The 21575-nt window shown below is 33.5% G+C and overlaps 1 protein-coding gene across 4 annotated transcripts; it reads left to right on the top strand.

The window, feature by feature from the left end:
- Positions 1-1773: 1773 nt before the first annotated feature.
- Positions 1774-21304, top strand: LOC140832776 (rho GTPase-activating protein REN1-like). Of its 4 annotated transcripts, none has more exons than XM_073196954.1 (24): positions 1774-2043; positions 2148-2233; positions 2332-2403; positions 3091-3127; positions 4652-4728; positions 5108-5178; positions 5293-5371; positions 6521-6665; positions 9447-9563; positions 10498-10575; positions 10936-10991; positions 11075-11144; positions 11966-12050; positions 12422-12665; positions 13713-13919; positions 14463-14762; positions 14993-15042; positions 16354-16414; positions 16519-16602; positions 17096-17209; positions 17281-17450; positions 18792-18864; positions 19240-19449; positions 20493-21304. In XM_073196954.1, the coding sequence occupies exons 2-24, from the start codon at positions 2204-2206 to the stop codon at positions 20799-20801; spliced, it is 2739 nt and encodes a 912-aa protein (XP_073053055.1). In that variant the 5' UTR covers positions 1774-2043; positions 2148-2203; the 3' UTR covers positions 20802-21304. The 4 variants fall into 4 exon arrangements, with proteins under 4 accessions (XP_073053055.1, XP_073053056.1, XP_073053053.1 ...); XM_073196952.1 differs by having other exon boundaries at positions 1776-2043; positions 20433-21300; XM_073196953.1 differs by having other exon boundaries at positions 1777-2043; positions 14469-14762; positions 20433-21298.
- The last annotated feature ends 271 nt before the right edge of the window (positions 21305-21575 follow it).

Below are 21575 nucleotides of genomic sequence, written 5' to 3'. Positions count from 1 at the left end.
ATAAATGTAAATTAAGAGAGCTAGTTTGCTTCTAAATGTTCATGAACAATACCATGTGATTATTAGTTGAAAAATGATCCAAATAAATATGACGATCATGATATGTTTTAAAAATATTTTTTTAATGAAAAACAACGGCCTATTATTGAGAACCTATTTTTTTAAGTTCGATTCAAATATTCAAATTTGAAATATGACACTGGCTCTAATTATCAACATATTCTCCCTTATAATAGCACATTTTGTAGAGTGTTCTATATTAACTTTTCATTTTGCAATATACCTTACAAAATTAAAAGTCGATCGATATTATATTATATGTAAAAGAAGAGTTTATTATGTTATTTTCAAGTGTATAAAATGATATCGATTTATTTTTAATAGAATATATAAAAAATCTATGATGAAAAATTAGTTTAAATATACTCATTTCTTTAACTAAATTTTTTTTATTCATGCATATTTTTTTTATAAATATTCTTAGAGATTTTTAAATTTTTAAGTTTTTTTATATAATTTTTTTAAGAATTCGATGAAATTCATAAAATTCCAGTTATATATATTTATATTTTTATTTTATAATTTTCATAATTTTTTTAAATATTTTTTGCATTTATAAAAATATTATCATTTGTTTTTTAAAAGTTTTATTAATTTTATATAAATTTTCAAACTTCATATTATAGCAAGATAAATTAATTTTGATATCAAATGTACTAATGATTATATAACTACATCTCCATAGTGTGAGTAACGGGTTTTTTTTCCGTCTTTCCAAGTCAACAAACGGGGTTGTGTCAGCAGTGGCAGAGCCAGAAACATGGCTCCGCCCGGATTAGAATTTTAATCTCTACAATCTTTTAATATTTTAAATTGATCTACCCGGGCTAATATCATATTATTCGAAAATTATACAAAATTTACATATAAATTTTTGTAAAAAAAATTGGGCCACCCGGGCTAATATAGTGTGCCTCCGCCCCTGGTTGTGTGAGAGCAATAGAAACGTGCCGAAATTTAGATAATTAAAAGGAATTGATGTCATATATATGTCTCTCCACCACTTTACTTGAATCCAAGGAATCATGACTTTTCTAATTGAGTGAAAAAGATTGGAGTTAAAAGTATTTTAGTCTTTTTCACTCTTATTTTTTAAAAGAATGAAAAGAAATTGACATCAACTTATTTGAAACTGGTTGAGACTCGAACCAAGGGTCGAGTTTTTGTATTTGGTTTGAGTTAAGGTCGAGTTTTTATCACTGAATTGAGTTTTTCATCACTTGATCGAGTTTGAGTGTAATTTTTCATCACTGAGACGAGTTTGGGTTGATTTTTTCATTTACGTTAGAGTTTGAGTTGACTTTGGATTGAGTTTTTGTTTAAGTAGAGTTTGAGATGAGTTTTTATATTTGAATCGAGTTTTAAAAGTTAAATTTCATATGACCAAAATTATCTTTTTGGATATCAATCTTTATTTCTTTTTTATCGAATTAGAACAAAATTCGCTTATTATTCTTTATTTTCTCGATAAATGTTATATAATTTAAAGATATTATTGTCATATTACTAAAAATCAAGTTCGTAAACATTCTTTTATAAATATTTTTTCTTCAAAAATCGAATTTTAGCATATATTAACTTTGAACTTTTATTATTTTTATAATCTGTTGAAAAAAGTTACTTCAAATAAATAAAAATTCTTGCGAACCCTCGTTTATATATCGATTGAGATTGCAGCAATTATTACATTGACATAAATGGCACGCGATGAAGATTCAAACGTGTAACAAATGCAATATAAGCACAAGGAAAGAGACCCGCTTCTTCACTATCCCCATGCTTGACCCTCGGCTTTCCGTTGTATCTTCGGTCCCTTCTCTACAAACAAACTCCATCCAAAAATATGCGTCAATTTTACATGCCCAATGCTCTCTCTCTCCCCCCCCCCCAACACACGTGATCTTGAATTATTCTCCAGCATTCTTGATTTTCATGCTGCCCATTTCGTAAAATATTGATTTGATCATATTGTATGCAAGAAAGGTAAATCTTTTTTTTCCCCTTGTTTTGTTTGATCCTTGACGGATTTGAGTTCGTTTTTCTTGGGTTTGGATCTGATAAATGTTTCGATGATACATTTTTGGCAGGGTCCTTCCAATGGGACACTGCTACTTTTGTAATGTGATTCTTTCGTGATCAGGAAATGACAAACGTAATTGCAGATTCATCTCAGGTAGGTACTCGATGATATATCATTGCATGATCACTCCAATTTAGTATAACTAACGTAATTTGCGTTTTGTAATATGGGAACCTTGCGCTCTGTTTCAGGGGGAAGGTGGCAATAACGAGCCATCTCCACCACCTGCACCTCCGAGCCCCGCTTTTCACGGTGGCAATAAGGTACATTTGTTTATAAAGTACGGTATAAAAAATTTGTGGGTTCCGATGCTTGTCCACATATTTTAGAAGTGGGATGTTATGGTACCTCAAAGAGGGTACCACGCAATTTTATTTGCCTGGTGTGTTTTTGCGTGGAATGTGTGGGGCCACGGGTTTCAAGATATTTCAGCTTCTTATGGTAGTTTGAAACGGTAAACTTGCAAAGATAAGTGGAAAACATCCAAGCATTTGAATTGTGTATGGACACGCTAGATTCAATTTTGGTAGAAACATGAGTTATAATGAAAAAGTAACATATCTGGAAATATTTAGGCGGTAAATATGGTAGTTAAATTGCATGAGAACTGATTTAGATTGTCTGGACAAATTTATAGGCTACGTTAGTTGCCATACGTACCAGAATTGAGAGGCCAGTCGCTCAGGGTTAACCATGTAATTTAGAAAGAGTTTGCTGAGGACGAGAGAAGATTTTACTTTTTGATGTTACGGTGCCTTACAGATGTGTCTCGTATCAAAGAGTCAAGACAACAGTCTTTATTGAATTCTCTTAGGCATTGCTTCCAATGTTCCCTAATTATCATACTTTTTGTTTGACCTAATTTTTATTTATAAGATTTTTAAATTTACGTTGACACCATTATTGTAATAGACAGCTGATCCAAGCTTTATATTCATATCATGCTGCAGGTCTATAAGAGTGGCCCACTTTTTTTGTCCTCAAAAGGTCTGTTTGCCACTTGATTTGGTCCTTTTCCTTTTCTGGAAAACAGATGGCAATATATAAACATGCTTCTTTACTTCCTATCGTTTAAGGGACTTGAAATGTAATTTGCTGAATCCAAGTCACTAAATTGGGCTGTTTGATGGTGAATTTGGGTACACAGGGTTTCATCCATGATAACATACAGTATGCAGTATGTTTGTGCGTCTAGAAGCTTGAATGAAACAGTGATTTTCACGTGTTTCATGTAATTCTTTTTTAGATTTATGATTTGTTTATCGTGGCTTATTTTTATGTGTTACTTATACCGTTCACTGGTACTAACAATTTGTTGTTATATCCAAATAATGCCCCATAAAAAAATTCACTAAATAAAACTTGATTACGATACAGAATGAGCTCATTTAGAGTTGCTCAAAGCACTATGTTGTAGGTACATCAACCTGCACATGTCAAATGTCAAGCCTTCTGATATGTTTGGTAAATTTATACATCAGCATGGTGGCAAATGTAATCTGATGTTTGTTTTGATTATTTTTGCCCTATGTCCCGTGAATAAGTTTTCTCTGTCCATTCCATGCTTAAAATCCAGTCAAGTAGTTGGTACCGATCAAATAGTCATAATATATGCCAGGTGTTTATTTTCATCAACAATGGCCTCCTAGAACATTTCTATTTTGACATCTGATAGTTGCTGACATTTTATTGGCTTGTTAATAAACTAATTGTCTGTGGGGGATGATTTAGTGTTGTAACCATTGTTTCGTTGGTTTTTATCAAACTCGTTTTGTTAAACAAGTCCATGATTATGTGGTATTAAAAGTTGGAAAATAAACTCACCTACCCACTTGGTATTAACAATAATTTAAATTTTATCCATTTTATCATGATGATATATTCCACAAATACCCTTTTCCATCCACAAAAATCCAGGGCATTCCAAGGGTATTTTAGGCATAATATAGAACAATCCTTAATTTATCTCATCCAAAAAAAACGTGTGAAACATAAATACTATTTTATCACCATATATTACATTTCCTAATCTTGAAATTTTTTATCAGTCATTTAATTATCATTCCTCATCCTTCGAACCAATCATGGCCTAAATGTACATTCATTACAACTATGTAGATAGCAGTGCATTTTTTTTTCTATCCATAGCAAGTTCTTTTAATAACATAAGCCTAATTGCTTGGCTTCCCATTCATCTGACAGATTAATTTGGTATTCAATTTTGTTCCATACACAAATATAAGTTCCTATTTTCCATACATCAACAGTTAGTGGCCCCTTCATTGCACCCTCGAAATTTGCTTTTGCGGATTGACATTTAAAAAAATCCAGACAAGAAAAAATAATACATACTTCTTTCCGGAGGACATGAGATCTTTAAACTAAAAATTCTTGTTGTGCAATGTTATACTAATCACCGTGCTATTATTGTTTAGTGTCAAATTTGTGTAAAACGATACATCATTTGTCAGAGCAAACAGTTTCTTCCTAATGTTTTTGCGCCATTAATAGGTATTGGATGGACATCATGGAAGAAAAGGTGGTTTATTTTAACTCAAACGTCCTTGGTCTTCTTCAGAAGTGATCCAGTAAGTTGCCACTTTTGTCCAAAATTTCTTATATTTTAACACACAGCTGCTCAACCAGATTTCTGTGAAAGTTTTGAGTGAAATTGAACTTATTCTGATGCTTCTCTACGCACGTAGTGGCTGTAGTATGAGGTCTTATATTTTGCTGTTTCATTTATCAATATTAATGTTTTACTGTGTGATGGCCTGAATACTTTTATTGATGTATCATCATATTTAGTAAATTCATACGCTACTGTTCATGAAGAAGTTTGAATTTCACAATAATAGAAGCTGATTTGTTGACGGAGTGTATTTTTATGGCTTATATTTAATTCACATTTAATGCCATGTTTACAGTTTTTATCCAAATTGCAAATGTTAAATAACTTTTTTTCAGAATGTGGTCCCTCAGAAAGGGAGTGAAGTCAACTTAACCCTTGGAGGGATTGATCTAAATAGTTCAGGCAGGTTGGCACTTTATACATAGATGTTAGAGTCTTGTGTGTCTGGCTGTTTATCATCTGTGTCTTCCTACTATATTAATGGTTAGACTGGATGTTGACTTTTTGATCCCACTCTCAGTGTTGTTGTCAAAGAAGATAAGAAATTGCTCACCGTACTCTTCCCTGATGGACGCGATGGACGAGCGTTCACACTCAAGGTGAAATCCTGTTTATTTTTCTTTGTGTGACCAAAGTTTTGGAATTAGTTGTCCTCATCTGTTTGTCTTTTGTGTTGAGCTTTATCAAAAAGCTCCATGCTTTGTTTTTCACTGGAATTCTACACATTTAAAATCGAAATTATGACTTGTGACAATAGGTGTAAATGATCGACTCTGTGAAATTTCACAAGCTCGGTTACAGAAAATTAGACTTGAGTTCAGCTAATTAGCTGGCTCTTAATCTCATATTATATCTTGAAAATTTGTTCATGAACATGTTATTGAGCTTAAATCATGAGTTTAGTTGTGACCTTGACCTCATTAATGGCAATCGATATCAATTAATGTAGATATATCGTAGAATTTTAATTTTTTATTATATTACTAATATTTGAACATATTTAAGCAATAATGTTGAGCTTGCAAGCCTCATGCACTGCAATTTTTGAGATTGACCTAAAACATCCTTAGCTTGATCCGGCTTGAATCAAGCCGGCTCGAGTTATTTTACACTACAACTTGCAACATGGTTATATTTTGGGAGGTGACTTCAGGATATTAGTGTTTGTTATAATAGCTATTTTGTGGGATTCTGCCACGGTCACACACTTTGAGGTGTTGTAATAACCCTCTTCGTTGTGGTTTTCCATCATATACTCCTACTTGCGACACGGTTATTCTTTGCATGGTGATTTGTGATGTTAATGTTCATTATATCTAGTGCGACTGTCTTGTCTTGATCACACAATTTTTTTTAAAAATTCATATTTTTTAAAAAAATAACAAAATTGCGATCTTATTATTGTTTTATTTTCTTTAAATTTATTTTCATATCTTCTAATTCAAATTTCACTTCTCACTAAAAATGCAAAATTTTTATATTATATAGCACAATAAATATAATATAAAATTTTAAAATACTCAAAATCTCATTAAAATCAATCATTCGGACAAAATTTACGATATTTGACCGCTAAAGTAAATATATTTTTAAAAAAAAAAACAAAACCAAACTTACATTTCCGTACCCATTATAATTTCAAACAAATATTTTTTTTTAAAAAAAAGCACCTTCGGAAACTCCAGAAGTAAAACAAAGTATATCTAAGCTTGTTATTGTTTCCATTTCCTTAATTTCTTGTAACACAGGCAGAGACACTGGAAGATCTGCACGAGTGGAAGGATGCTCTTGAAGAAGCTCTTAAAAATGCACCTAGTGCGGCTCTTGTTACTGGGCCAAATGGTAAACTCAAGAATGATCAGCCCAATGCAGCTGATGCTTCTTCAGAACAATGTAAGATTTTTGCTGCTTTGAAAATTTGACCACACAGTGAAATAGATTTTTTTTCATTCATATCATCACAAATGTCTAGTTAGGTCATTAGGTCAAGTACAATCAAACTACTCACTACTACTTTTTGTTATTTAGTCAGCTACAACATGTGATGCATCCTTAGGAACATGTTCCTACACTGTATTTCTTTTGACAGATGAAGAATAAAGAAAAGTTCATATTTCTCTGTATTTTTAGCTAATGATTCTTTCTCCTCAGAAGCTCGAAATTTTCCAAATATGGAGGGATTATTTCCTTTTACCTCTCTTAACTTGCATTTTCTCGTCATTTTTTTTATCCGGTAAGGGATGTGGTGCGGTTACAAGAAAATATGTAGTAGCACTCAGCATTTGATTTTTTAAGTGTTTCACATTTTGTTAGCTTTTTCCTTATAATGAAACTAATATAAAAGTAGAAAAATACATAGATAATATACCGAAGAGAACTTATTATTCTTATAGATATTTAGAATGAAGAATACAACTTAATTTATAAGTCTAACATTAGCTCTACCATATGGAAAGTAATCTAATCCTATTTAACTTATAAAGTTTTAATAATACAAATTTGAAAATCTTAGCTATTAATAAACAGAATATTCAACACACTCTCTCTCAAGCTGAGTGGTATATGTTTATCATGCCCAGCTTGGACTTCAACTCTTCAAAGGATAGGCCGATCAAGAGATTTTGTCAAGATATCTGCAATCTGCAAGTGAGACGGAACGTAATGAAGATCAATTATTTTATTCTCAATCTTTTCACTTATGAAGTGTCCGTCTGTATATCTCAACAAGTATGGTTCTATCATGATGCACTAGATGTCTGGCTATTTGTATGGCTATCTTATTATCATATATCAATTCTATTGAATGATTGTCTTCCAATCTCAATTCGTTGAGCAGTATTTTAATCCACACTCCTTCAGAAAATTGGACAAAGCACGATATTCTGCTTCTGCACAACTGCGAGCTACAACTTGTTGTTTTCTACTTTCTAGGTCACAAGATTTCCCCAAATAAAAGAGCAATACCCAAAAGTAGATCGTATGTCAATTGGACAACCAGTCCAATATGCATAACTGTAAATTTTGTACATTCCTTATAGTTGTTTTTCTAAAGAGCAGACCGTACAAGAGGTTTCTTTTAGATATCTAAGTACGTGATATATTGTTTCTATGTGTTCCACAGTTTGATCACACCCACGACAAACCAATATCAAGTCGAGAGTGAGAAAGATATATGAGTTTACCCACCAAGCGTTGATATATTCCCTTGTCAGTAGGGGCACGATCTTCAGTTGTTCATATCTTGACATTCGGGTCCATTGGGGTGTCAGTTGGTTTGAAACCTAACATCCCGGTTTCATTCAATAGATCCAGATAATACTTTCTCTGAGAAATTGAGATCTTACATGATGATCTTGTCACTTCCATGCCCAGAATATTTTTAAGAAGTCCAAGGTCCTTAATTTCAAATTTTTTTGAAAGTATTCATTTTATCTAATTCATTTTTCTCTCATGATTTCCGGTGAGTACAATTTTATCCACATAAACAATGAGAAAATTACCTTTTCCATCATAATTTTTAACAAACAAGGTGTGATCAAACCGATTCTAGAAATATCTGTCGTTAGTCAAAACATTTGTAGACCGATGAAATCATGCTCAAGATGATATTTTTAGCCCATACAAAGATTTTCTAAGCATGCACATTTTATTCTTCATTGCTTTATGCATAAACCTGGAGGTATATCCGTGTAGACCTTTTTTCAATATCACCGTTCAGAAAAGTGTTTTTGACATCTAGTTGGAATAAAGGCCAATCGAGGTTTGCCGCAACTGAGCATAGCAGTCTGATGGTGTTAAGCATGGTAACAGGCGCAAATGTCTTCTTACAATCAATTCCATATGACTGAGTGTACCCTTTTCACAACTAGTTGTGCTTTGCACCATTCAATGTTGCAGTCTACCTTATGTTTAACTGTAAAGATCCACTTGCAACCCACTGTTCGTTTCCTGGTGGAATTTTTGTAATCTGCCAAAGTCGAGTGAGTGCGTTAAAGTAGGTGGTGACATTATCTTCACCTTGACGCAGAACGTGAGCAATCCTTCAACTCGAAATAATTCAGATGTATTCTTTTGAGATGAATACATCTCGCGGACGGCTTTTTATATATCCTTGGCCGTACTGTAGAGTAAAAAATTCCCGCCTATCTCGGGTTTCACTGAATTAATAAGCCAAGAAGTGATCGTGTTGTTCTCGGCATTCTAGGTCTTGAATGTCTTGTCATCAGTGGCTGGACACTTCGAGGCACCTGATAGATAATCCTCATTTCCCTTGCCGCAAATGAACATCTTGATGGACTAAGACCATTGGAGATAGTTGTGGCCGGTTAATTTATGACACATAATGGAGGAAATGTGCAGAACGTCTGGAATGGTTGAGGCAGTAGGTGGCGCATTCTTACTTGAAGATGTCATACTGCCGAACATGATCATGGCTAGGGTTTTTTCGGATCTCTTATACCAAATAGAATATATTGAAGAGAACTTATTTTCACATAGATATTTAGAATGAAGAATACAACCTAGTTTATAAGTCTAACATTAGCCCTACCATAATCTACTTCTAATTTAACATGATAATATTCTAATAACAGGAGATTGAGAATCCTAACTATTAATAAACACCATATTCAACAATAAGTGATCTTTTTTCTCTGTCTCTTACTTTTTTTGTAGCTAAAGATAGACAGGTTAAATCCTTGGTCATCGGTCGACCAATTTTACTTGCTCTAGAAGATATAGATGGCACTCCATCCTTTTTGGAAAAAGCTCTTCGATTTGTCGAGGAAAATGGTAAGCCTCTCACTTTTTTTTTATTCCGCAAATGAGCTCTAATGGGATAAATGCGTATTCTTGATATGCTTCTTGACCAGTGTTTCCACATGAATACCACCAAATAAACAGGTTCAAAGTTTTGAAAAAATTGTATATGTTATTGGGAGAAAAAGAAAGAGTGAGATTCGTTTTTGAATATAACATTCCTCTAGAAATTTCACTACACGATTGTGAATTTCTGTAGATCGTTCAAATTAAATCTACTTTATTCGTTCTCTGCCGAATCATGGAATATAGACCTAGTCAGCTCAATGCGATGGTCTTAATATACATTTGAGAATAGTACTATGTTGTCAACTTTGTATTATAAATTATTATTTGGATCTCCTAGGGATGTGTCCTTCACTATGGTGTATTTTGCGGCTGTTATCTTTTAACAAATATCAATTGAATGATCATAAGAGCCGGCCCAATAGTGTTGGAAAGATGCAATAATTGCCATCTTCTTTTGTTTTCGAGTGAGCCAAGGTAAGCTATACTTTGTCATCTGTTGAGGAGTCTGTCGCCCACTAGTTTGCATGAAACTCGTAGTGTCAAATAGATATTAGGATGCATATGTAAAAGTGATTTCCCTTGAACATACTAACATCGTGCCTTCTTTTTTTCCTTTCTTTTTTGCATTCTACGATAAATTTTTCTGGGATTTGTCTGCTGATGGAATGTCTTTACTCCTCTCTTTTGTATAGAATATCTATGGTTCTTCTTGTATTGAATATAGGTCTGATCCTCTTCCTCGCTTAGCATGGTGTCTATTCTCAACTTTTTTACATCTCTAGCTTAAATTATTTGTTTGTTTTTGTGGTGTTTATTTGTCACTACAACTCATACATGTAACACCACTTTATGACTTTTCTGGTTTGTTTGGTCCTTATTTTTTATGGTTTTTTGACAGCCGTTAAAGCAGAAGGCATCTTGAGGCAAGCTGCTGATGTAGACGATGTGGAGCGTCGAATAAGAGAGTTTGAAAAAGGTTTGTTTTATTGTATAGTTTTGATTGTTTACCGTAAAATGCTATTTGCAAAAATATGGTTCATACATTTTCTTTCCGAGTATATTATGTGAATGACAAAGCAACAATTACTATACATAAAAGAGATTTCTATATGTTTAGACTTTATCAAAAGAGCATGACCTACACATGAAGGGGCACAACATTAATAAGCACCAGACATCTCACATATTTAATAGTCTAAGACTAAGATATGTTGGGGTGTTTATTCAATATCTTATATTGGATTTGGATTTACAAACATTCAATTTATTTGGTTAAAATATGCTGCATAAGGATTTATTTTCAATAGTCAGTGATATAACTTTAAACAAAATTCAGGGAAATGTGAGTTTTCTTCGGACGAGGATCCACATGTTATTGCTGACTGTGTTAAGGTATTTTCTTAAAAATATGACCTGTTTTAAAGATCTTTATATAATGTTTTAGTGAATAATTTGTTTTAATGGTCTATTGCCAGTACATTATTCGAGAGTTACCTTCATCACCAGTTCCCGCATCTTGCTGCAAGGCCCTCCTTGAAGCATGCCGTAAGTTTGTTATGTTGTTCTCTTTTTTATCCTTGTATGTTGAATCTGAGTACTAGAATAGACAAGAAATATTTTTTGAATGAAAATTTGTGTATATCTTGTTATGGAAGATTAATTTTTCTAATCAAATGTTTTCCCATTCAAAGATTGCATGGCAGACTCATTTCTCCAATTTGCTAGTGAAATATACTCGCAAAACTGAGATATCTTTGAGTTTTGAAATTGCGGACTTTTCAAAAGCAGCATTTGTTTCATGAAGAGAGCATTCTATGAATAGAAATACTTTTATAAAAACTCTATTATTATATAATACTCTACTTCAAAATATAACAGACACTTTATTCCCTAAAATCCAGCTTTGTTCCAAAGTTCCATTTCAGGCTTGATTTCTTTAAATTTGAAACATTGGGATATAATCGTACAATGCACCCGTGAAACAAATTACTGAATTTGGTTTATTATATGGCTCTCCAGTGTGAATTGCGTAGTAGAAAAATCGCTCGTCTAGTTGGACCATTTGACTAATTCTCGACCTTGAAAATCTACGGATTATTTATTTGGTTTTAGAATTAGTCACAATGTTCCTTGGTTTTATAACTAACAATAATTAGCCTTATTGTGATTTCAATACAGAAGGACAATTTTTTTTGTTCATCAATTTTCAGTTAAATTTGGTGGCAAATTCCAAATGTACATTCAAATTGGAATTCTGAGAGTATTTTTTTATCAAAGAAACAGGAATTTTGAATGTTGTTGCATGTGGAAAGTACCACAGCATAGATACATTAATAATAATTCTTCCACGTTATTATGATGACTAGGAACTGAGCGAGGGATGAGAGTAAATGTTGTGCGTTCAGCAATATGTGAAACATTTCCGGAGCCCAATCGTCGCTTGTTACAAAGGTAATCCAAAATGACCTACAATTATGTCTATTTTAATTTTCTGATTTGTAATGATACTGGTTTATGCATGTTTGACGTATCGTATTTTTTATTCAGTGCTAAATGTTGCTTCCTTTTTATTTAATTCTAGTGTTGCTTCTGATTCTTTCAGTTTATTATTTTTTTTATGATGATTATTGATTGGTAATGGTTGTATTTAGTGCTAGATGTGCTTTCTTCTAAGCCATATTGTTGGATTATTATATTCACCTTTTCAGTTGAATAGAAAATACCGAATACTTGTTGAGAAATAACATGAAATATTGCTTACTATCTCATCAATATTTCATAAATATTCTGCATTTCACACTGCTTTGTCACTTCTGTGTCAGAATTCTTATGATGATGCAAAAGGTGGCTTCTAACAAGGCTGTGAACAGAATGAGCACATCAGCTGTAGCAGCTTGCATGGCTCCCTTACTTCTTCGTCCCCTTCTTGCTGGTGATTGTGAGCTAGAAAATGATTTTGATGTGGGCGGTGATGGTTCTGTCCAACTTTTGCAAGCAGCTGCTGCAGCTAATCATGCACAGACCATTGTTATTACATTACTCGAGGAATACGATAATATATTTGGGGTATGCTATGGTTATTTTCCTTGTTATGTCGTCATCGTGCTGTGTTTGCCTCTGGCATATTGAATGTGGAAATATTGATGCTGCCACTCTCTGTGAAATTTTTCATTAAATTTTGCGTGAGTCTATTTGTGCTTGTTCATTTTTGTTATCACATTGAAATTTTGCTTAGCGTTTGTGTTCTAAAAAGGATAGCAGAAGTTCAAGTACAGGTGACACCAGAAATTCATGGTATTAGTCTCACTATGAATGGTATCCACATGACACAACAATTCTTAAAGTAACAAGTTACTTCAAGGGCCCTTAAGGTACATAGTTTGACCATAATAGTTTATACTATAACAATCTACTTGTTGCCCGTTGGTGCCAAAGTCAAACATTATAGAGTCTCTTCAGCTGATCAGTTATCCAAACATCTAGTCATTCCTTAACATTTGAGTCATTTTTCAATCCGTAGACATGGCAGAAAGTTCAGATAATTTGCATCTGACATTCATCTCATATAGTTTGGTCGAAATTGACGTGGTGTTAGCCTGAGAGATCGAATTGGGTTGGGTAATAATTTTCTCACCTTTGGAATTCCACAGCTGCCACTGCTGAAACCATCGAACCAAACGACTGTTTACTGTTTAGTTTCATGAGATCTTTAAACTACACTTCAGTTATTTCAGTTGTTTTGAAACATCACTTGCCTCATTTTCATATACTTAAATTTTACACAAGAAATATTGGTCAAAAGGGATTGTTTGCTGTACAATATTCTGTGGAGAAAGAAGCCTGAGATGGAGTAAACAGTTATTGCAAAACTACCTTGATTTGAGGTTGTTTAAATCTATATTGTATGCCCCTCTGGATCCAAGTTTTGACACATATTCTGCACCAAAATCCCTACAACAGCCTGTGGCATTACTCTCCATCAATAGAAGGTTTAAAAGTGACCAGTCTTTTACAAATTAAATTATGCATATGGAATGAAGTAGTGAACTATCTTTTTATAGAATTCTTTTGTGTTTGTAAGTTATTACGAGTTATAACACAGAACTTTTGCAGGAATGTTCTGTAACCCCTGAACCCTATACTGATTCTGAAGAGAGTGGTAGTGAGAGCGAGGAAATTACAGATGATGATGAAGATAGCTTTGACGATGATGGGGATGATGATGCAACTGAAGACTCCCGTGCAGATTCGGACGAAGACTTTGAGAATGAATTAAGTGAAACTAGTAGCGACACCTCTGAAAATGAATATCACAAAAAGGTAATACTTAGTTAACATCCATCTCCACCTTTTATTAATAAGTAACCACATCTAATAGATAGCCACAAATTCAACCATTTAAGCCAGCATTAAATCTGCCTCTTGTCTCTCTGAGGTGATGAATTTTGCCTACGCAAAAATAGTGGAACTTCTTTTCTATGTCTCTTTTGTTGCTTTACGTTGACATCTTCCATTATCATTTTGTGTCCAGTTATTTGTGAACTTCTCTTCCTTGGTGTACATGCTCGAGTTCTCATAAATGTAATGACCTTGTGGTATTTCAGGTTTTGCCTGACCGTCTCAATTTCAAAGATATAAGTTAATTTTGTTCATGTTGTTTTTATTAAATGTATTTGTCATTTTTTCAATATCCTAGTTTTCATCATTGCAATCTCTTCCCTTGTTAGGCTTAATTCCAGTATCAATTTGAAATGTTTTTTGGTGCTACAGTTTCTTTCTGTGTTACTTTGTTATTTTTTTCTCGATATCTTTTCTTATGCTCTATCAGTTAGATTCAACAAATCTAATGACAAATATCTAAAGATGCAGATCTCTGGAGGTCACAGCTCAGGGTCCGAGTCTCATCAAGTGGTTGATGTTCTTAAATCCAGTCCAAAATATGCATTCAGTTCTTCTCAGAATGAATTGTTTCAACATGGTTGCATAGAGAAAATTGATGATGTTCAAAACCATTGTCATGATGATGCCAAAATGCAACTCAATGACTCCAATGAAATATTAGGTGCTTATCCTAGTGAATCATCAATGTTCCAAGACTCTTCTAAACCATCACATGAACCAGTTCGGAGCGTACGACGACCTGCTGTTTGGGGACGCACGCCTGTGAGTAAACCAGTGCTTCTTTGGTCCGCATATATGATGAAACTAAGTCTGGATACGTTTTACAGCTACCTTTATCAGCCACACCCAAAATTATCTAGTTTTTGTATCACCGGCCATTCAAATTTTGGTTCATTGATCCTGCCCTTGTTAATTTTTAAATTCACATCTCATTGCTGCATTTTATGATTTGGGAATGTTTAGCAAAACTAACTTCATGAATTTGGGTTCAGGGAAAGAAGAACCTTTCCATGGAGTCTATCGACATTCCTTTTGAAGATGAGTAAGTCATAGGTTCATCCTCAATCAATAACTAAATTAAGCACATCCATGTGTCCTTTCAGTTTCTATAAACCACGATCCTCTCAATTTACATGTAGTGGTGTTACCATTTCATCACTGATTTATTGCACTATCCTTCTTAACCATTTCCAAAGGCAGTAAGTTCGGGAGTCCTTGTGCAACCATGTGAACTGGACTGACTGTTTTTATGATCTGATTGAATTTTTTTCACTAGACTTGTTTTATTCATGTTTCTGGAGATTTAATCTCAAAGTTAAATTCAAAATTTGTTGGTTCTATTTTGAAGACGATATCCTTGTGGTTTAAATTTCTTTGGTCATTTCAGGTAAGATTAATGCAGACCATGAGAGACTCCACGAATAAAAACCAATGATACTGTCAAAATCAAATTTATTTCTTTGGTCATTTCTTTGGTTTAAATTTCTTTGGTCATTTCTTTCAATCTGTCAAAATCAAATTTATTTCCATGAAGAAAATTTATTAATAATAATTATGTTTCTCATCAAAAAAACAAAGTTTGTAAGATAGAAGCACAACATTCATAACTTACTGGAATAACCTGACTTCTGCTTCGACCAATATTTTCTATTGAAGGGTTTTCTTTCTCTCATAATTCAATAAATATTAAATAATTGAATTCAAATTAAAATTGAAGTTTATTAACTGAATTACTCAATCATAAAGTTATACAGCATGAACAAGATAAATTAACAATTCTATCCGAAAAATTCTGGGTTATCTTTTAATCAACACCCTTTCTTTTAACTGTTATTTAAAAATTTTATATTGTCTTTCCTGCAAATATTATTGGATCATTATACTCCTATTCGAGCATACAGTTGATTAGAACTGGTAGTTGTAGTTTTGGAACCATATTCTTTCTTCTTGACTCTATTTATCAGAGAAAACCGATCTGCCATCTCCTTCATATGATGCTTCCAAATTATTGTACCAGGACATAAATCCTGGAATCCTGAGTTGCTTAAAATTTAGATGTCACTAGCAGACTAGCTATAGTAGAATAGTATAACTAACATGCACGCTCGACTAGAATTGCTCTGTATCTCTTTTTTACTTGAGATACATCCCTTTATTCTTCTTGAAAGACTGATTGGGGTCCATGCCAGACCTTCCATTTGAGGTATGAGGTACATAAAACTTTATAGCAAGATGACAATTGAATCACATGCATCATATGCACTTTTTCTACTGTCAGGCACTACTGCAACAGTTTCCTAGCATTGATGGGAATTTATTCAAATTGATGCTCACACTACCTTGTCATTGTTAGGGCTGAAATACGAAAGCTTGAGTCCATGAAATCAGATTTGCAGAACAAGATCTCTAAGGAGGTAAAATTTTAGTTGTCTTCTCTCTTGAAGCATTCTTACTCAATTCGGTTTCAGGATTGAGCTATCTTTGAAATTGTTCTTCGCACACATCTTATATGTTACAGGAAATGGCAAACTTGCATCTGCAGGATGCCCTGGAGAAGTGGAAGCGTGATTTACATGAACGTCGTTTAGCTCTTGAGAAAGATGTAATTTCTGCACAAAGATTTATAAATTTATTCTTCTTGCCCTACCTCATCTTTTTTGACATAGATACACCGAGTATGTTCACAATGTTATTGCATGAAACCTGGGTTTTGCTCTTCAAGATGTTGCCCTTTTCCTTGTGTGCTGAATATAAATTTTATTTTCTTCAGGCATCATACTGCAATTTTTAGCACGTTTTCTAGAACACACAGTTATGGAGAATCCGTTGGTTTACTAGTTCTTGTAGCGCCTGTATTTACAAAATACTATTACATCTCCTTTTTATTATCTGATTTTTAACAAGCATCACTTTGCACTTCCAAATGTTTATAATGGACTGCATCAGGTCGAGTGACTATTTTGAGCTTATCCTCTCTCTTTCCCTGTATTAATCTTGCCGAAAATGATTGTTATACACTTGTCATTGTACTTGTAAAACATTTGTGGTTCCTTAGCCTTATTACACAGTAAGGACTCAAGGGAATTGCATTGTAGGTGGCAAGGCTACAAGAGCAGTTAAAGAAGGAGTTAGAGCTGAGGACAGCGCTTGAAGCTGGACTCAGAATATCCCAACAACCTCATTCTGTTCCATCCATTGCTAATGAAAAGGTTAAGTGCCTCTTCGTGTTGATAAATACTTTTACCGAAATCCGTAAGTAATCAACTTTGAATTACCGTAGATTAAGACAGAGCTGGATGAAATTGCTCGAACAGAGGCAGAAGTATTTAGTTTAAAGCAGAAGGCTGCTGATCTTGAACTGCATCTTATTCAACAGCGTGAACAAAACTCTAGAATCGGGTATGATGTAGGGAATCAGCTCAATCAAAGTCCAAATGATCAATCAAAATTGTAAGTAATACTTTTGCTCTCCCTCATTACTTGTGCCAGATTGTTTCCTGTTGGCCTTTTTGCATCCGTCCTTTCTGACACCACTCCTTCGTTCAATACAACTATTAGAGAATATAGGATGATAATTATTTTTGTTCTATTAAAAAGAAATGATACAAGGTACAATCATATAATAACACAAGAAAACTATTCTAGGAAACTACCAACTGTAAAAGAAATGATCTAGGAAACTAATTCAATCAGAAATCTATTTCTATTGATACACATAATCCTATAAAATATTTAGAATAAAATATCATATCTTCCAACGCTCCAACTCTACCTCAAGCTGGCTATAGATATCTTCCATAACTAGCTTGCTTACTAGAGGATTCAAATTGTTTTTGTGTAAGCCTTTGGTAAGTACATCAGCAATCTGTTGAGTGGTTGGCACATAGGAAACACAGATTAGGCCACTTTCAAACAAAAATGCATTCATCATCCATCTACTTGTAATGATATACCTCGACAAAATGGTATTGCCAAATGTAAAAATAAACACTTCCTTGAAGGTGCACGTGCAATTATGTTTCTAAAAGACACTAATCATGTTTGAAACACCCTTCATTTCTCCTATCGGAAGCAGCCAAATATTTGTATCTGAAAGTAATTAAATAAGCCCAACAGTCAGGTAAAAATCATCATTCAAACTGGCTTAATCGAGTAGATCAATATAAATATTGAAGTCTTGCATAATCTATTTGTGTAAGCATCATTTCCCAATTTAAACGTCGAATAGAAAATACTGAATACTTGTTGAGAAATAACATGAAATGTCGCTTACTATGAAAAAATTACATAATCCAACAAATTCTAATACGACTTGATATCTGCATGAAAACTGTTTTCTTCATAATACATGACCAAACAAACATGCATTACATTCCCCAGTTCAACTTTGGAAACACATTTTCAAAACCAAATTTTCAAAGGAAGCCGGAAACATCATCAGACATACCAAACATTTTTTTATGTCCATAACTAAAAAAAGGGCAGCCTGCGTCCTGTCCCAAGCTCTACTCCCTTTTCTTAGGTAATAGACAAGTTTCTTTGTTTGCTGTTGTCCTATATCATAAATCACATTACATGACAATCATAAATTACGTGTTCAAGATTGTTAGATGTTATTATTGATCAAAACAACTAGCACAGCTGCACAAATTAAGGAGTAACCATCAAATCCTCTTCATTGGTTATTGGACAACTGTTGAACAAGGTTTATTTATTTATTTCTATAGAACAGCTGTTTTTTCTTTTGAATTATAAAGATGCAAGCTTTTTTTCCTTTTTATTGTCTTGCAGCCGAAAGAAGAAACAGATAGATATTGGAGCCTTAACTATCTCCGGTGCGCCAGATAATTTTTCAAGAAGTAAGGTATGCAACTTTCACAGTGGCATGAACTGTCGTTGCTTAACATTGATCCCATAGTATAGACATGTAAATTTAAGTTTGACTGGTACTGAAATTAGATTTTCTCTTATTACAGTGAGTTGTACTTGTGATTGTTGATTGTTCTTGTGATGTAATATTGAGTTTTTAAGATAAATTGATGTTCTTAATTAATCTCTCCAATAGAAAAGCTATGATAAATCTTTTGTCTCTCCTATTAAAAAAAGCTATAAAATCTTCTATTGATACACCAGTTACCCAGCACAATGTAGATTATTATTATCTTTATTTGGTGATGTTTGCGAGGATTCTTATGAAGAAAATCTAAAAAAATGTCATAAATTTTTTTCTTATGTACAGCATGAGTACAATTTGGAGAAGCCAGACGGATACAAAGACAGGAAATTAGACTCTCCATTTTCCACGAGAAAATCATTGCATCTGCCCCAGCAAACAGACTCCTTTCGAAATCCGAAAGCCACTGGAGCTTTGAATTTGTCATCCAACACAGAGTTAGGCACAAATACACCCGGTACGACCAGTTCTAGAAAGTCTAATCCGAGGGGTGAGGTACAATTTCTTTTCTTTTTTCTTTTTACTGCTTATTTCATGCATGTTATTTATTTTATAATATTAGTTAGATTGTCTTGTCATTAAATTTCGCTTTTGTCTAGGAGTCTATGGAGTAATGATCTGAAAAACATTTTGAATCTACTGAATATATGAAATAGCCAAGTATCTCTCACATTTTTATTATTTTTTTTATAACCAAATAAGGGAAAAAAATTCCTCTTGTCCTTTTCTCGTTCATTGAAGTTTCTATGGTATCTTTTCGGTCTTCACATTTTTTTCTGGGGAACAAAATCAAAACTTATGCGATAGTATTTAACATAATCAGTTGACTGTTCAAAGAGTTTTATTCTAATTTTTAAATTTTTTTAAACGAAAAACAGAAAAAAAATCAGGATTTATAAATTTCAAACACTTTTACATTTGTCTAGTTTGGATAATATTTTCTGAATCAGAATGTCTGATTAAACTACTGTGATTAAATTGATTTTTGTGTCGCATGTGAACATGCATCTCTATGGTCCTATTCAGATTTTAGAGTCATTAGTTGAGTTGTTTGTAGGTTTTGATCGTGATGTTTGCTTTTTTGTTTAAACGAAAAAGAAAAAGAAAAAGAATGGTGACAGATGAATTTGCTCAGGCTTCCGGGTTTTAAAACACTATAAAGTATGTCTATTTTGGATAATATAATTTTGATTCTGAAGTATGAGGTAGTTAAAGTTCTAGTTTTGATTAAGTTGAATTTTGTGTTTCATTTAAACATGCATCTCTATGGTCCTATTAGTATTCGTGTATGTGATTTTTGGTTCGCCTATTTCTATCGAACAGAAGATGGCGGACAGCGGGATCTTCTTATAACATTGAATGATTTAACACTAAATGAATCTTTTCTCTTCATTGATTTTGTTTTATTAACAATGTTATCGGCACTTCGAGCTTATATCCGAGTTGCTTATTAAAATGTATTCATGTTTGTGTGATAGGGTGCTAATTCTACCACTTCTGCTCTATCAAAGCTGACAAACCGACTTAATTTCTTAAAGGAACGACGCTCACAGATTGCAACTGAGCTCCGAAATTTAGACAAAGGTGAGAATTCATCTCAGCCCATCCAAAACCTTGGACATAGTGGAGGATCAGAGAATCGCCAGTCGCATCAAAACTCTAAAGAACAATCCTTGGAAAAAATACAAGAACTGGAGAACTTTGAATCATCCCACAAGTCCGATGACCAAAATGATAGGGGAACAAAATTGGAAGTGTTCCCAAATCTAGACCGGGGAAAATCAGAAAGCTTCCCAGTAGATGATAAAGTTCAATCAAGAGTTCCTCCAAGAACCTACTCTAGATGATTCATGCTTACATTTTGAATCTTCTTCCAGCATGCTTTCTGCATTATGGAGAATTATCTGATGTGATAACAAAATTCAGATAACAAAGATGGTGGGCAAGTGTCTTATATGAGTTCATATGGGTCAGGTTCACCTTTCACGCTCGTTTAGAGGCAAAATTTGGTTCTCGTGTACAGCTTTCTTATATTTATAAACACGGAAACAGTCTTTTTCCTGCTTTTAGTGATAACCAACTGGCATGTTGAAGCTTATGTATGAGCACGATGGTTTTAAGCACGAAACTGTTGATTCTACATGTTATGTTTACTGCCAACTTGTCATGGTATACTTTCACCAGCATAACCTGTCAACATGATTTGGGTAGGCTGTTTAAGTCGTGTAGTTCTAGCTTGGGTCCATCAATAAATTTGTCGAGAACCCCTTTGTTGAATTTCGACCACGGAATGTAAGGAGATGAGTCAAAACGACGGAATTATGTTAGTTCGACCACTGGCATCTTGAAGCTTAAATTTGAACATGAGACTTAAATTTGAATAGTTGTCGATAATGAATGTGTTCCATCGGATGATTAGAATCCTATGATTTGATCCTAACTCAATGCTTCTATTTTTGCATGTTGTACTATGATGCGTGTATTCATATTGAAATTGGACCGGGTTATTACAAATGCATTAATTGTGTCATAAATTGTTTCACAGAAAAGAAAAAAAAAAACCACGTATCAACAATCTATATGCATGGTCATTTGCACTCAAATGATTTTCAATCTAATCA

Source organism: Primulina eburnea, chromosome 5, assembly GCF_022965805.1.
Source record: "Primulina eburnea isolate SZY01 chromosome 5, ASM2296580v1, whole genome shotgun sequence".
Lineage (NCBI taxonomy): Eukaryota > Viridiplantae > Streptophyta > Magnoliopsida > Lamiales > Gesneriaceae > Primulina > Primulina eburnea.
This window is presented reverse-complemented; position numbering and strand designations above follow the sequence as displayed.